This window comes from Balaenoptera borealis (genome assembly GCF_965194805.1).
Source record: "Balaenoptera borealis genome assembly, chromosome: 15".
Lineage (NCBI taxonomy): Eukaryota > Metazoa > Chordata > Mammalia > Artiodactyla > Balaenopteridae > Balaenoptera > Balaenoptera borealis.
This window is the reverse complement of record NC_138871.1, coordinates 12,093,268-12,110,861: the sequence shown is the minus strand read 5'-3', so window position 1 is coordinate 12,110,861 and position 17,594 is coordinate 12,093,268. Positions and strand designations below refer to the sequence as shown.

Sequence of the window (17,594 nt, the reverse complement as noted above, 5' to 3'; positions counted from 1 at the left end):
GCTCCAGGCAGGTCCCAAGCCACCATGAGGCTAACCGAGAAAGAAGTTTCCCCCGTGCCCACCAGGGCCCTCCTCCTGCCCCAGCGCGCCCTCTCCCCGGCATGTCTGATGGTACCTCTCCATCCCCTTCAGGGTCCCAAGCCAGTGACTGTGGCCACATGAGGACACCAGGGCACCAAGGCCAGCCCCGCTCTTCCTCACAATCCCTTGCCCAGAGTGAGGAGGTGCTCACCCCACGCCTTTCCTGGTGCTCTCAGGTCCTCAGCTCTGCCCTGCAGTAAACAAGCCTTCCAGCCAGAGCCCACGATTTCCCCCAAAGCAGCCCAGCATGCAGCCTAGAGCACTCGAAGTCCACGGAGAACTGGACAGCGCTGCTCTCCCTCTTCTGGCCTGGCCGCATCTCCAAGTGTGGACAGGAAAGGGAGACGGCCCCTTGGCGGCAGTTTACATCTGCCCCGGCACTTGCCATATTCCATCCTAAATTGTGGACGTTTGCAGAAACTCCTTGAGGACAGCTACCATGTCTTGTGTAGTTTTGTTACCCTTCCCCTGCTTGTACACAAACACACACACACACACACACACACACACACACACACACACCTCAAACTGGGTGCCTGTGTTGAATGAAGGATGGACATTACCTTACCTGACCTGCCCAGCTAACCTTACTTACCATGACATGCCATCACCTCTGACTTTGTCTTTCTAGAATTCCTACATTTTCAGAGGAATTTGGAAAGCCCTCAAGAAACACTTCAAAATTGCCATACTGGAGAGACGGGAGCATCTTTCCAGGAATTTGCCTCCAGGGTATTTCTGGTGAGACCCAGGTCAGGAGAACACCACCCCTTCCTGGTTATAGTGGGAGCCCCTATCACCTCCCTGTCCCAAAAAAAACTTCATAAAAGGCTCAGAATTCCCCAGACAAGCATGTGGACACTGCACTGACTCAAGCCAGTGCCTTCGTGGCAGGAGCTGCGCTTCTCCAAGAGGATAAGACCGCTGACCGGGCCAGAACTACCCTCCTGCTCTAAGAGTCTGGGGAGCCTATTTGCTGCCCAGGAGTTTGTTCTGAGCTGGACCTTGTACTTCTGGTGAGTCTCTGCTTTTCATGCAAAGATATTCTTTTCTAAGGAAACATTTCCCTGTCAGAGGAAGTTAGCTCAAGATGGAAGCGGTGAGAGTGGTGTGGCGTGATCACTCCTGGCTTTCGTGCATGAGGTCAACCAACATTTTTGGAGCACCGTTATGTGCCAGGCACGGAGATCAGAGCTATAAGCCGAAGCCTGCAACAGGTACATCAGCAGTAAGGGAGACAAGCAAATAAAACACAATGAAGGAGGTTTGCAGAGGGTGTTAGAGGCACACCACAGAGAGGAAGGGTACCTACCACCCAGCTTGGGAAGGGGCTTGTCATGGAGGAGGCAAAGCATGAGCTGAGTCTTGAAGGACTAGGGGTTGGCCAAGGTACAAAGAGAAGTAGGTTCCAGGCCAGAAACAACAGGTTGCGCAAAAGCACAGAAAGATCTTGGGCTAGGAGAGGAAAGCAGAAGATTCCACGGTGAGACTTGCCTGCCAAGCTCAGGAGCTTGGACTCACCCACAAAGGGGATGGAAAGCCAGTGATGGGATTGGAGCAAGGGCTTGGTGTCACCAGATTTACTTTGTGGAGAGATCTCTGTGGCTGGTGTGTGGGGAATGGATGGATGGAGTTTCCATGGCAGCAAGTGAACCAATTAGGACATGACTGAAATAACCTAGGTGACAAGGCAGGAAGGCTTGAACTGCAATGAAGTATGGGGATGAAAAGAAATATACAGATCCCAGGCATTTAGGAAGCACTCAAGAAAGACCTTTCCACGAACTGATGGTGGGTCATGAATGGATGGAGGGGTGAGTCCTTGGGTGGTAGAGACTGTGATACTTTCTGGTTGAATGCCTTAACCAGTGAGAGAGGGAGTGGGGAAGGGGGAGTGGAGGGCTTTTATTCTAAATACTTTTGTGTTATTTGATACTTTGAAAATGAGAATTATATTAACAAAAAGCCTAAGAAGGGTGTTGTTTAAATCGCTACTAGTTCTAACATATAACTTTCTGCTTGTGCACATCATAAGTTAACTTCATGAGATGTTGGAAGATTTTCTAACCCTCTAATATCAGGGAGAGAAAGAAACTCCAAGTCAGAGGTTAGTGAATTCTGTAATATCTACCCATTGTATTGAAGTTTTGGCAGAATTTTCCTAACACCTTTACACACTCAGGCGTCCTCATTCAGTAACTGGGGGAGATAACCACCCAGAGTCTGGGTACCAGACTTGACCAGTGTACCTAACAAATCCCAGGTGGCCTTGGTGAGAACTTCCTCTCCCAGAAAATAGAAAACTCAGTTCCAGCCAATAAGGAGGAAGTGAGTAAAGAAGTGAAATTAACCAAGCCATGGACGGAAATGGCCAAATCACCTTCGATTATGTAACAACCAGCGAGAAGAATGCAGACACAACAGACAGTTTAGGAGAGAAGCGTTTTATCAGAGATTCTAGGAGAGAAGTATTTTTCAGCATCATTTTAAAAAGCATAAAATTCCAGAGACAGAATCCCTAAAGGGATTCCTTTGACAGTGCTATAACAAAGTCTTAAGGAAATAGGAAAGGGCAAAGGAACTCAGGCAACAGAGCCACCAGGAGCAGGTGAGAAAGTGAAGAGGAATAAGAAAGAAACTCAGAAAAGGGAAGAGAGAGAACTAAGAACCGAGTTGGAAAGTCCCCGTGCTTCCCTGAAAGAAGGAGAAAGAAGCAAACTCACACAGCTTGTCACAGCCAGGTGGGAAAAGGAGGGCAGGCAAGGGAGACAATGTAGAAACGTTTAGGGACAGATACATGATCCGCCAGGCCAATGTCCTTTAGAATATAACCGCATCACTGAGGAAGGAGTCTACAGATGGGCACTGTGGACTGCACAGGAGGGGGGCAAGAAACGTTCGTAACAATCAAAAGTGGTTAAAAAAAAAAGGTTCTGGTTTGGGTTCAGCGAACCCATATCTGAGTCATGATTCCAACATTTACTAGTTGCGTGGTCTCAGGTACGTTACTTCTGTTGGCCTCAGTTTCCTCATTGGTGAAATGGGTGCTGTTTACCTCAAAGTTTACTGTGAAGACTAAATAAGATAATGAGAAAAAGCTGCCTAGTACTTAGCAGGCGCTCAATAAAGGACAGCCTTTTTTAAAAAAACTTTTTTTTTCACATTGACTTTTCTTTGAGTTATAGTTGATGTACAATATTATGTAAGTTATGGGTGTACAATATAGTGATTCACAGTTTTTAAAGGTTATACTCCATTTATGACTATTATGAAATATTGGCTATGTTCCCTGTGTTGTACAATATATCCTTGTAGCTTACTTTATACATAATAGTTTATATCTCTTAATCTCCTACCCCTATGTTACCCCTCTCCCATCCCCTCTCCCCACTGGTAACCACTAGTTTGTCCTCTATATCTGTGAGTCTGTTCCCTTTTTGCTATATTCACTAGTTCGTTGTATTTTTTAGATTCCACATATAAGTAATTGCATACAGTATTGTCTTTCTCTGTCTGACTTACTTCACTAATCATAACACCCTCCAAGTCTATCCATGTTGCTGCAATGGCATCATTTCATTCTTTCTATGGCTGAGTAGTATCCCATTGTACATATATACCATATCTTCTGTATCCATTCATCTGTTGATGGACACTTAGGTTGCTTCCATATCTTGGCAATTGTAAATAATTCTGCTACGCACATTGAGGCTGCATGCATCTTTTTGAATTAGTGTTTTTGTTTTTGTTTTGTTTTTTTGGATATATACCCAGGAGTGGAATTGCTGAGTCGTATGGCAGTTCTATTTTTAGTTTTTTGAGAAACTTCCATACCGTTTTCCACAGTGGCTGCACCAGTTTACATTCCCACCAACAGTGTAGGAGGGTTCCCTCTTCTCCACGTCCTTGCCAACATTTGTTATATGTGTTCTTTTTGATGATACCATTCTGACAGGTGTGAGGTGATATCTCACTGTGGTTTTGATTTACATTTCTCTGATGATTAGCGATGTTGAGCATCTGGTCAAGTGCCTGTTGGCCGTCTGCATTCCGTCTTTGGAAAAATGTCCAGATCTTCTGCCATCTTTTTCATCTGCTTGTTTGTTTTTTTGATGTTGAATTCTATGAGCAAGGACAGCTTTTTTAAAAATATTGTTTCTAAATTTCTATCCAATAAAAATGGTGTGATGGGACTTCCCTCGGGGTTCAGTGGTTGAGACTTTGCCTTCCAATGTAGGGGGTGCAGGTTCAATCCCTGGTCGGGGAGCTAAGATCCCATATGCCTCGGGGCCAAATAACCAAAACATAAAACAGAAGCAACATTGTAACAAAGTCATTAAAAGACTTTAAAAAATGGTCCATATCCCAAAAAAATCTTTAAAAAAAAATGGTGTAATATAATGGGGTATGACAGGCACTTGACTCCTTCAACCTGCAGGCCATACCCAGTTAAGCCCATCCATTTACGTATTACCCATGGCTGCTTTCTCGCAACAGTGGTAAAGTTGAGTGGTTGCAACAAAGCCTAAATTATTTGCTATCTGGCTCTTTTATACATAATGTTTCCAGGCCCCCGGTACAAGCTGTATCAGAGTACTATGTCTGTGGCCGACTCTCCTATACACATGATGTGTGCGAAAAGATATAGAGCACAAAGCCATTGATATCCACCTCACCCACCCAGGGCTTTTCTGTTGGATCCAAAGGAAGGGTAAGTTTTCACTGGGCTCTCAGAGGTGAAATAACGATTGAGCCTAAGGGGAGAGGCCACTGGGGACCATATACCTCGCTGGACCAAGCCTCCTGCCTATATATCTAAGCCCTCCTTGTTCTAGACCTAGAGGAAGAATGGAGCCTTCCTGGAGTCTGTCTGTCGCCTCTCTGAGTACCTGGGTCCAGGGCGGGTAGGAAGCAGGCCCAGTTGAGATGATGCTGTGAGAGGAAGAGCAGAGGTCTCAAAATCAGGCTGCCCATTTCCAAATAATCCCCAAAGCAGAAGGAAAAGGAGTCAGGTATTCATGGAGACAGGCGTGGCTACACAGGACGTTGTTTATACTTTCAGATACCAGAAAGACCCGTGGAAATAATGGAAGGAAAAGGCAGACTCTTATGAACAATGTTAGGAAGTCAGTGCCAAGGATGAGAAGGGACGTGGGGAAAATGGGAGGGATGGTTGGGCCTTAGTTCTGTTCTGAGCAAGGGAGTGAACAAGGAAGGAATAGCCCACAGCGGAGAGCAGTCATCACTACATGTATCATGATGATATAAGAGGTAACCCATGATTATTTTGCTGGTCTTCTTGTTCAAAGTGATTGAAGACCATTTGAGTGAGGCCAACCTTGATAAGAGAGGTTCAAAGCCCAAGATCAGGCATAAGATGGTACCAAGGCGCTTGCTGCTCTGAATCAGTGCCAGGATCCTGTCTCAGAGGAATGACCTACCAGGGTAGAGGGCAACTTGCCGTTGAGAAGGGCTTGGGTGACTCAGTAGCTGAAGAATTCCCCAAAAGCTGGAGCTCCCTGTGACGTGCTGGCATTGCCAACCACCATCCCCCCAACTTCTGCTTGGTCCATTTCCCTGGGTGTCTGCATCTCCATCTCCACCGTCGTCCCTCTTCCAGGCCCTCCCTCCATGCAACTACATCTGTAGTGAGATGTTTTCTGTTTATTGGGCACCGGAAAGAAGTGCTGGGGCCTGAGTGGTCTCCTTGGAAAGACAGGGTTTAATACATGCATTGTGCAACCGGCCGGCTTGACACAATAAGAGGTTTCACTTCCTGAGACAGACAGGATGCTGCCAGGTTTTGGGTCTGGGCTACAGGGTCAGGATGAGACATGGCAGAACTGTAGAGACTACTACGTCAAAGGACATTGCCCCATGGCTCCAAAATTTCCCTCGAGGAGAAACAATGAGGACTCATGCACCCTGGATACTGGTGCATGAAGAGGATGAAGAAGTAGATTCATTCCTGACCTCTATCTCGACTCCCAGAAACAGAATGGATTCATTCAGAAATGACACATGAGTCCCTTGCATACCTGCCCTCCTGTCACTGGTTTTCATTCTCCTTCACTCAGCTTGTAATCACATCAGCGTGATTGAGTGCCTCTCTGTGTTCTCTGTCAGGAGAACTCACAGAGTTACCAGACCGCCGGGTCCTGTGGACCCCCAGCATAAAGAGTCTGAGGAAGGCGGTAGTTCCTTCAGCGAGACTTGAGGACCAGGGGTTGCTTTCCAGGGTGGATCTTATGAAGGCAAAGCAGAGTAATCCACCAGGCTCCCTAGGCAGGGCCTCCGGGGAGTTTGCACAATCAGACACTCAACTTTATGAGGACTTAGGGACAATTGCTCCCCAAACTCCCAAGAAATGGATGCATTGAACAGGATGCAGCTTTCAGATTCCCTCTGAAACATATAACTTTCCAAAGATGGGATTCTTGTGTCTGCCTTCCTGTATCAAGATACTGGGAACCCAATCAGAGGGCTGGTTGGTGAAGGCACTGCATCATCCTTGCCCACAGGAGAGTCTTATTTCCCTCCTGCCTGTGAAAGTCAGGAACTCTCTCCCGTGAACCATGTGGTGCAAGCTCAGGACTTGGTACAGAGTAAGCACATCCTTATTTGAGTAAAAACACTGTCAAATTCCTGCTCACTCTTTCAGGCAGCAAAGCTTTACTGCCTGAACTTGCATGTCACACACTGTGCTAGACCCAGCTCTAAAAGAGTTCACAGCCTCCTAAGGGAACCAGGTCAGTGAGCCAGGTTTCCATTCGGCGCTATAATAAGTGCTATAATATTGATGTGACAAAGGGGGTAGAGAAGGCACCGTTCCCAGACTCCATGCCCCATTTTTGACCCGGTCATTCATTCCTTCTTCTAGGGCTAACCTGGGGCAGTACCCTGGGCAGGCACTCTTCTGGTGTCTGAGTTAAACAAAGTCTGGTGCATTTCTGTACACTAACGGCAAAATACCTAAAAGAGAAATAAAGAAAACAATGCCATTTACAATAACATCGAAATACAAATAAATTTAACCAAGAAGGTGAAAGATCTGTACACTGAAAATTATAAGACATTGATGAAAGAAAGCAAAGATGCAAATAAATGGAAAGATATCCCATGTTTGGGACTAGAGTAACTAATATTGTTAAACTGTCCATACTACCTAAAGCCGTCTATAGATTCATTGCAATCCCTATCAAAATTCCAATGGCATATTTCACAGAAATATAACAAGCAATCCAAAAATTTGTATGGAATCACCAAAGACCTTGACGAGCCAAAGCAATCTTAAGAACAGCAAAGCTGGAGACATCACACTTCCTGATTTCAGACTATATTACAGAGATATATATCTCTATGTAGAGATATACAATATGTATATAAAAGAATATTATTTAGCCGTAAAAAAGAAGAAACTCCTGCTGTTTGTCACAACGTGGATGAACCTTGAGGGTGTTATGCTAAGTAAAATAAGTGAGAGAAATACAAATGCTATATGATCTCACCTATAAGTGGGATCTTAAAAAAAAAAAAGCAAAACTCACAAGAACAGAGAAAAGAATAGTGGTTGCCAAGGGCTAGGGGTTGGGAGAAATGGGGAGATGTTGGTCAAAGGGTGCATACTTTCAGTTATAAGATGAATAAGTTCTGGGAATCTAATGTACAGTATGGTGATTATTATTAACTATATTGTATCACTGTATCATATGGCTGAAAGTTGCTAAAAGAGTAGATCTTAAATGTTCTCACCACCATATATATATATGTATATATATGTATATATATGTGTGAGGTTATGGATGTGTTAACTAACTGCATTGTGGTAATCTTTTTGCCATATATATATATACCAAATCATCATGTTGTACACCTTAAACTTATACAACATTATATGTGAATTGCATTGCAATAAAGCTAGAGAAAAAAACAAAGTCTAATAACTCTTGGAGTTACCAAGGGATATAGCCTCAGCTGAATATTCTTATTTGTAAAAATTTTCACTTTTCAGAGTTAACAGAAAAAAAATTCTTTTAGGCAAAAAACATCTCTGCATCTTAAAAAGAGGATGTGATCACGAAGCCTGACTTATTCACAATCTTTTCAAATATGTTCTCAATCCAGGCTCGTTCCACTGTTCACCAAACACTGATGTAGATTCCATATGCAATTGGCTAGGGTACCAGCACCTGGTCTGAATGGGTTGAATGAGCTTGTCTCCAAGGTTTCCCCAGCCCCATCTGGAGCCTGAACCCCTGCACAACTGTGTTTTCTCTGCTTCATCCTAGCAAGATCAAGTGTCTCCCCAGAGGCTCCGGTAATTGACCCGGAGCCCCCAAGGGAGAAAACAGCACGCTGGGTGCAGAACTGGCAGGGTTACTGTTAGTTACTTCATTAGGCCCATTTATCCATCTCCAAGTGGGAAGTTTCCTAAACTTATGTGCAAAGAGTGAGGGAGCATTTGTGTGTGTGTCTCTCTGCGTGTCCTCCACTTTACCCCAGAGATCCTAAATTAAAACATCCTTCTAACCTAGGAAAACCCAGTATTTTTGATTGACATCATCTGCACAATAGTTGTCAGAAAAAACAACATATATTTGCATGATGACACATTTGCAAAAATGTGTCACAGTTTGCTACCACTTGCCCTTCCAAGGATTAGAGAATTATTTCAGTTTACCCTCTCCCAGAAGTTCCCATCCATCCTCTTTTTTTTTTTTTTTTTTTTAACTTTGTTGTGAAATCAGTTAACCAAACAGGAAATTTCTCAGCTCCCGACTTCTGCTTTTGAAGGCCATAAAATGGTGAGGGAGAAACTGGCAGACAGCATACCTCTTGGAGGCACAACAAGCCACTCAGGGATCCTATTCTCTCCAGGCAGCCTTCATTGCCCAGGTACCACTTTAATTCTTCCTTATGACTAGGTCCTAAGGGAGTCTCTCTCTCTCTCTCTCTCTCTCTCTCTCTATCCCCCTCTCTCCCTCTCTCCCTCCCTCCCCCTCTCCCTCCCTCCTTCTCTCTCGGCCAACGGCTGGGCTTTTTGCACAAATGCCAGGTGTACTATAATGCCATAACTCGCAAAATATTGCGGATTAATACTGCTTATCTCGCAGCTGGTGTCTGAGAGCTCAGCATCAAACCTCTGCCGCAGGTCTCCTAATAAATCCACTCCTGGTTTGGGCTTGATTTAGCAAATGCTTTACTCTGGACCCAAAGGATGACTCTTTCGTGCATTCACTCATGCATTCAAAGATCGCTTCTTTGCATGCCTGCCAGGTACTAGATGCTGAGGGCAATTCACACGTGAAGGCAGCCCTCGTGGGGACTGGCGCGGCAAATGGTCACTCATTTTCTCCTCTTTACACAGGTTTCTGAAGCAGCCATGGCAACAGTACCCGAGCCCACCAACGAAGTGATGGCTTACTACAGGTCAGTGGGAAAATTGATACCAGTAATGTGAACAGGGCTCCCCTCTCAAGAGTGCAATGTGTCATCTGTGCTTGAAGACCAGATTTGCCCCCCCAAACTGCCTCTTTCAGTGGCAAGCAGGGTTCCAAGGCAACCTGGTTTAAAGACTGATTTCCCACTCTAAGTCCGGCCTTGGCACCCAGAGGCCATCTAGATGTTGCTGCAAGGACTGCCTGCGGAGGGCAGACAGGAAGGAAAGATGCCAAGTGGACAATACAGGGGATCCCTTGCCACATTTGGCTTAAGGGAGAAGGAAAGCTCAGATTTTAACTGGGCTGGAAGTTAGGTCTCAGCATCCAACAGACAGCAACGGGGGTACCTGCCCTGCCTCATTTGCTTTTCCATTGCGTATCATCACGGAACCTGGAAGCTTCAGGCAGCCCTAAGGAACATGCTGTCTGCAGTTTCCTGTTAACGGTGAAGAGTGTTTGCAGGGAAGGAAAAATAATCTTGTCCGGGAGACGTAATTGAACAATCTCTCTGTTTTTATTACAGTGACGAGAATGACCTGTTATTTGAGGCTGACGGCCCCAAACAGATGAAGGTGAGTCCGTGGGCTTAGCTCCCAACACGTGAAGGGGCTCTGACGTGGGAAAGACTCAAGGAAAGGGGTCCACCTTGTTCCTATGGAATTTTGTGTTCGAATGATTTTCTCCTCTTCCAGTGAGACAGACGCAGGCTGGCCACTACACAGCTCCCACGCCGCCACAGTGGTTCACTGAGGCCCGGTGATGGTGGCCATGCTTGCACAGGGTGAGGGGGAATTACAGTGGAGATAGTGTTTGCTGTCTCATGTTAGGAAGACGGTCCAAGCTCCAATGCAAATTTGATTCTCCTTTTAGAGGAGGCTTGTAGCCCTAAGAGTGATGAAACTACGTTAATCACTTAAGTCACACTCTGAGACCCAGAGAAGATGACCTTGAGAATGAACATGTCTGCATCCTTTAAGGGTGGAGTTGTTTTTTGCTCCCTGGGGTGGAGCTTATGATAACAGGGCATAGATGATGTACAGAAAAAGTTTAGTTGGGAGTGGCAAGAAAATTATTCACTTGCCAGTGGGTCTTGGTCAAGTCATTTTACCCCTCTGATCCTCATCTGAAAAATAAGCCTCATGAGCTGGATGATGTCAGAGACCCTAGCATCCCGCAACCTTCAGTTCTGAAATATTGTCAACAGGAGCTAAGTCTATCCCAGCAGAGGAGTATTTCTCTGACTCTTATCTTTACAGAGAGCCTTGTTGATGTTCCAGCTGGCTCTTCTCTTCTGTAAGAGGCCTGATAACTTTCCCAGGGTGTCCAGCCATCAGCCCAGCTAATGCAGTTGTACAGATTAGCAGGCAGCTACTTCTCTCTTACTTTTTTAGTTCATGACAGCCTCCTCCAGCCTCCTCATCCAGTCTCAGTCTTGTTAAAAGCACATTTCTTTAAAGGTTTTAAAACCAGCGTAACTGGTTTTCTCCAGCCCTGGGTGGGGTGCGGCTTCTGTGCCCGGCCCTCCTCCACTGTCTCTTCCAGGAGCCTGGCTTTCCCTCATCTGGGGCCTCTGCTCTGGGCAGGAACTTATCTCACACTCAGCTTTCCTCTGCACTGTTACATGTCTCTTTAGCTGTCCTTCAAGCTTTTAAACCATTATCGTGCCTTGGGGGCAACTTCAGTTAAGCCTTAATGCAGTCAGTTATACAGGTTCTCTGAATAAGGTAGAAATGGGAACCTATTTCACGAATAGTGACCACTTTTAAAGTATTGGCAGGTTATTTATGAGAGAGCATTAGAGAAAAAAAAAAAAAAAACTTGTATAGAATAATTGTTGATTGAGCATAGATGTACTGAAAATATTATGATCATCATTGCCATGAAAGATTAACTACATAGTGTTAGTGCATTAGATTTATAAAAATATCAAAAGTGTGAGAAGGTATAAGTCTATGGTTAGGTGGAGCCTGTGTAAAAGAGATAAGGTAGAAATGGGATTTATTCTAGAAGGATACCATATAGGGCATCAGAAAGCCAACGTTTTAGTTTTGGGTCTGCCTCTCTCTTGCCACGTGCCCTTGGGTAAACCACTTAACCTCTCTGGGCTGCGGAGAGATGAACGTTTATCCTTAGAAGCTCTGTTACCCCCTCCTTCGTCCTCTCTCATGTCAAAACCGGAGTCTTCTGGCACAAGCACCTTCCCACGCTGACCTCCTTATTCTCTCCACAGTGCTGCGTCCAACACCTGGACCTCAGCTCCGTGGGAGATGGGAGCATCCAACTGCAAATCTCCCACCAGCTCTACAACAAGAGCTTCAGGCAGGTGGTGTCGGTCATCGTGGCCATGGAGAAGCTGAAGAGGATTCCCTGCTCACAGGCCTTCCAGGATGACGACCTGAGGAGCATCTTTTCACTCATCTTTGAAGAAGGTACCTAATGAGAGCTGAGGGCAGACACAAAATTGCTGGTCATTTCCTTCTCAGAGGCTGTAACCCAACGGTCAACTAAACTTCCCTAAAGCTGAAACCCTTTAAAAGTAGAAGGCCCAGCAATGAGAGGCAAACAGAGACACCTAGAAACCCAATTAATCTTCTCTTGAGTTGAAACTATTCTTTTTTTTTTTTTTTTGTCTTCCATCAGATTGCTTTATTCACTTAAAAGATTTTTTAAGGAATTCTTCTTTAATGAAATGATGGTGTAACTGGCTAATAGTGCTATTAATCTTAAGAATGGAAGCTTTTCCAGAATATATTTATAGTCATGCATAAAATGGTACCCAAAATGTTACATCTCAAGACACGACTGTATAAAATCCAATTTGGTGATGGTTTTAGTCTCATTTTTAGTTGTTGAAACTATTCTTAACATAGGACCTTGATAACTACTGATATTTGCAAAGCACCCAATCATTCTGAGGGCTTTCACTTATGTATCTCCTGCAAGTCTCAGAATATCCCTGTTGGGCCAGTTCCATTGCCACTGCCATTTTACATAAGTCGCTCCATGGCTCACCCACAGCCAGCAATAGAGCTGAGGCTTGAACCCAAATCTCAGGGTGCCAGGCCCAGTGTTCTGACCCACCCCGGCTTCCTCCCCACCAATGTTATAATCAAACTTCGGCTGTGCATGCTCAGATATCCTCCGAAGAACCAAATTCTGCTGCTTCACAGCGTCAGGCCTGCCCTTCTGAGCTTCTACCTAAACGACGTCTGTGCTCCACATTTTAGAGCCTGTCATCTTTGAAACGTACGCTGATGATTTTCTGTGCGACGCGGGTGTGCAGTCGCTGAACTGCAAACTCCAAGACAAAGAGCAAAAATCCCTGGTGCTGGCTGGCCCATGTGTGCTGAAGGCCCTCCACCTCCTCGCGCGGGACATGAACCGAGAAGGTACCTGGGGACATCCTGCTTCTTTTCTTGGCCCTCTGGTAGCTTGCTAATTCTCTACACTTTCCACAGAGCAGATGATTAAGGCAAATGACCAACAGCAGTGAAATAACATACAATAAAGGATATGTTTTTGTTTGGGTCCTAGCGATGACACCAGATCGAGTCCCTCAGCACATTTATTTTTCAGCAAGAGAGGTGACTCTGAGAAATTAGGGGACTCAAGCACGCTCAGGACCACTGTTCGGTCAAGTCATTGAATGGTAGTGCCATGTCAGTGCTTCTATTAGAAAGGAGTCATTTGATGGACAAGACCTAACTGCCTGTGGGTTCTTTCTTCCTGTTGTTGGAGTTGAAACTAGAATGGTGAGGAGATAATTTGTTCCCCCGCCTCATTCCCAGCCCCGCCCCCCTCGCCCCTAACATCTTTCCTGCCCAATACCAACCAGATGGTTCCTTAGAGGGAAACCTTACTGACAAGCAGGAACTTATATCTCTCTACTGTCACTGGCAATTGTCTCAAGTCCGGGGGGCCCGTGGGTTGTGGGAATCTGCCTGGCACTTTGCCACCATGGCTGAATCCTGTATGCAGGGGTGCGGTCAAGGGGGCAGCTGAGAGAAGCAGGCTGTTCTCTTCCAAGGCTGCTGACCTTGGAGAGAAACATCACTGGGGGAAAGCTTCCTGGTGTCAGCCAAGCCAAGACAGCCCTGTTTCTTTAGAATTGCACTGTGAGCGTGACCTTGGGGCCTCCAAGTGAGACAGCTATGACCGAGGAAGATTAAAATGCATGTCTCTCTTTGGAGTCACTTCTCCCAGCTAAGCTCCTTTCCCAAGTCCTTCCCACTTCCTTCTCTACGTTCCTGAAACAGATCCACGCCCGATGTTTTTCCGGGACCCAGCTTTCTCTCTTTTCTCGCTTTCTCACATTGATCAAATGGTTCTGCTCTTGTGGATGGACACATCACCCGTCAGGGACAAGATGACTTTCTGCAGTTTCTAAAAATCAGACCCCCTGATTCTTCATTGCCACTGTGGTGAGGCTCTGAGAAGCCCCTAGACCTTCTTTGGGGAAAAACCTGATTCAACCAACTGAACCTGCTATGATCTGTGAGATGCCAGATTACCCTGTCTGTTAAGCCATAGGAACCTCGGTGTGGGTTTCCACAGAGGATGCTGAATTGTAAGACTCTCTGCAGTGCTGTGTGTCCCTAACCATAAGACCCCTTTCCTCTCCCCAGTGGTTTTCTGCATGAGCTTCGTGCAAGGAGATGAAAGTGACGACAAGATACCTGTGGCCTTAGGCCTCAAGGAAAAGAATCTATACCTGTCTTGTGTGATGAAAGGCGATAGGCCCACCCTGCAGCTGGAGGTGAGTGGGTACCAGGGGCTGAAGGCCCTTCTCAGTCTCCTCTGAAGGACCCCTAGCCATCACTTTCTTCCAAGACAACTATCTCTTCCCCTTAGAAACTCTGGGAGCAGAGCTACTTGATAATTTTGCATAGATGTAAATAAGTTTCATGTAAGTGTTAAATGCATGCAACTTTCACTCCCACCACAGAAAATTAAATCATTATGTAGACGTTCTTGTGTCTTGCCATTGTTACCACCCAAGAGATTATACATTGTTAGGGTTGCTCCACTTGATAGATGATGCTTTGGGAACTTAATCTGTTCAGGGGACCTGTCACCTGTCATCATTTCCAACCCTCTCCCAAAATCACACCTCCCCTCACCCGCTTTCCCAGCAAAAGCTTCATTTCCAAGCTGAAGTCATTCTAGCCAGGGCCATGAGGAAATATACAGCGAAGTCCCTGGAAACAGATACGCCTAGGAGCTTTAACCTAATTTTCACTTTTGGAAAACTTTCCCGCCTATGTTATGCTCTCTAGCATTTGATGCTAAGTTTCAGAAAAGGATAAGGGGCACCTTCAGTCACCACACAGAAACCTGGGGTCTCAAAGATAACTCAGGAGTCTGGCTCCTGGGCCTGTGACCTGCATATCCATTTTCTCTCTAGCCGACCCAGAGAACATCTTTGTCCAGATCAGAGTAGAGCGTCTTTGTCCCTGCCCTCATGAAAATGTGTGTTTCTGTTTTGCTGCAGGAGGTAGACCCCAAAACTTACCCAAAGTGGAATATGGAAAAGCGATTTGTCTTCAACAAGACAGAAGTCAAGAATACAGTTGAATTTGAGTCTGCCCTGTACCCCAACTGGTACATCAGCACCTCTCAAGCAGAAGAAAAGCCCATCTTCCTAGGACGTTCCAAAGGCGGCCATGATATAACTGACTTCACCATGGAAATCATCTCTCCCTAAAGGAAGCTGTACCCAGAGTCCATATGGGCTGAATGACCCCGAGGGCTGGCAGAAGGGGAATCGAAGAACATGGCTGCAGCCCGAACTTCACTGTTGTCTAATCAATGCCCAACTGCCCTCCGTATTCGTGCTAGGAGATCTCCTGCCCACCAGCCAGCAGGAATAACCCCACTCTTCCCCCTGCCCGTCCTCAGACCCCATCCACCGAGCCAGCCCTCTCTCACCGCTTCCACTCACTCAAAGCCAGCCTGCCAGAAACCATGGCACACTAGATTCAAAGAAATCCTCTGTCCTTTGCACACAGCTTCTGATGAGTGACCATTTAACTATTTATTTATTTATTTATTGATGGGTTAATCTATTTAATTTAATTCAAGGGGGCCAAGAAGCAGCAGAGTCTGTGACAAATCCTAGTCTTCGATATCTATGGAACCAATTTCATTTGGGCTAGTGTGCCATCTTTATATCAAGTCCTTTCACTAAGCCTGAAAACATTTAAGCTCAGATAATTTAAACAGGAATATTTATGAATGAGGAAGGATGATCAGATTGTTCAATGATTTTGAAATAAATTTCACTGAAAACAAATTTTTTGCCACGTGGTCATTGACTTGTCTTGGATCTGACATAGAAGGGTCAAGGTAAATGGGGCCATGAGCATTCTCCTTGGGGAGTTAGAAGCCCATTCCTAATCACTGAATGCAAAATACTTAGGAACATCACTGGCCAGAAAAGACCAGCCTTGATACCTCTCCCCTTCGTTTCTATTGTTCATCAAAAGTATATCTGGTGCACAAGCTTCCTCTGATAAACAGGATCAGCTAAAACGTTATGGGGAGTAAGCATTGGTGGTAACAGCTGCCAAGTATTTCTCTATTCATTTATCCAACAAACATGTAGTAAGCAAATGCTATGTATTAGGGGCTGGGAGTACAGAAACCGGAAAGGTAAGGTGTTCCTAGTTAGATAGGAGAGGCAGACATATACAAACAAAAAAAAAGGCAGCGTAACAAGTAGACAAGACAAAGTATGAAAGGAGCAGCTAAGAGGGGTGGCAAGATCTGCTCTGGGGGATGGAGGGCCAAGTAGGGTGACATTTCAATCAGGCCTAAAAGGATGAGCAGGAGTTCCCCACACAAAGGAAAGGAAAAGGTACTCTAGGTAGAGGGACCAGTATGAACACAGGCATGGAGGGTGTAGAAGGAATGAGGCCAGGAGTAAATTCTCAGGATTGCAGAAGGCACCAGAAGCCAAGTCAAAACACAAAAACAAGCCAGGGAAAAAAAGAATTGTGTTCTCAGACAAAGAGATAATTTGCTTACTATATAAAGAGTTCCCTCAAAACATTAGAGAAAAACAAGAACAAAAATCCACCAAAACAACAGGCAGAAATTTAACAAAACAGTGTATTAACAGGCTGTCCACAGAAAAAGGAAATACTATCTGATCTTGGACAGAGTAAAATATGTTCGATATTACTTATAATAAGAAAGTTGAATTACCAGCACATTGAGATACCAATGTTCTCCTATCAGATTAGCAAAAATCAAAAGTTTAACATCAGGCCCTGTTGGGAAGACTGTGGGGAAACCTCCACTCTTTTATTTTTTTTTAACATCTTTATTGGAGTATAATTGCTTTACAATGGTGTGTTAGTTTCGGCTTTATAACAAAGTGAATCAGCTATACATATAACCCCATATCTCCTCCCTCTTGAGTCTCCCTCCCACTCTCCCTATCCCACCCCTCTAGGTGGTCACAAAGCACCGAGCTGATCTCCCTGTGCTATGCGGCTGCTTCCCACTAGCTATCGATTTTACGTTTGGTAGTGTATATATGTCCATGGTACTCTCTCACTTCGTCCCAGCTTACCCTTCCCCCTCCCCATGTCCTCAAGTCCATTCTCTACATCTGCGACTTTATTTCTGTCCTGCCCCTAGGTTCTTCAGAAACTTTTTTGTTTTTAGATCCCATATATATGTGTTAGCATGCGGTATTTGTTTTTCCCTTTCTGACTTACTTCACCCTGTATGACAGACTCTAGGTCCATCCACCTCACTACAAATAACTCAATTTCATTTCTTTTTATGGCTGAGTAATATTTCACTGTATATATGTGCCGCATCTTCTTTAGCCATTCATGTGTCAATGGACACTTAGGTTGCTTCCGTGTCCTGGCTATTGTAAATAGAGCTACAATGAACACTGTGGTACGTGACTCTTTTTGAATTATGGAAATGCCCACTCTTGAACATTACAGGCAGGAGTATAAATGGGTACAACTCCTTTAGAGGAAAATTTGATAATAACTATGAAAATTACAAATGCATATCCCCTAAGGCCCAGCAATTTCACTTCTGGGGATTTAT

General features: G+C 45.1%; 1 protein-coding gene across 1 annotated transcript; it reads left to right on the top strand.

Annotated features, from left to right (window-relative positions):
- The first annotated feature begins 236 nt into the window (after positions 1–236).
- Positions 237–16,937, top strand: IL1B (interleukin 1 beta). The gene is made up of 7 exons (XM_082357893.1): positions 237–8,976; positions 9,449–9,510; positions 10,045–10,093; positions 11,752–11,950; positions 12,749–12,910; positions 14,147–14,277; positions 15,013–16,937. Exons 2-7 carry the CDS (start codon positions 9,464–9,466, stop codon positions 15,223–15,225), a joined length of 801 nt encoding a protein of 266 aa, XP_082214019.1. The 5' UTR covers positions 237–8,976; positions 9,449–9,463; the 3' UTR covers positions 15,226–16,937.
- Positions 16,938–17,594: the final 657 nt, after the last annotated feature.

Coding starts and splice junctions, on each gene's coding strand:
- IL1B (XM_082357893.1), top strand. CDS start 9,464: ATGGCAACAGTACCCGAGCCCACCAACGAAGTGATGGCTTACTACAG. Junction 11,951..12,748: donor TTCACTCATCTTTGAAGAAG/GTACCTAATGAG, acceptor TCCACATTTTAG/AGCCTGTCATCTTTGAAACG. Junction 14,278..15,012: donor GGCCCACCCTGCAGCTGGAG/GTGAGTGGGTAC, acceptor GTTTTGCTGCAG/GAGGTAGACCCCAAAACTTA.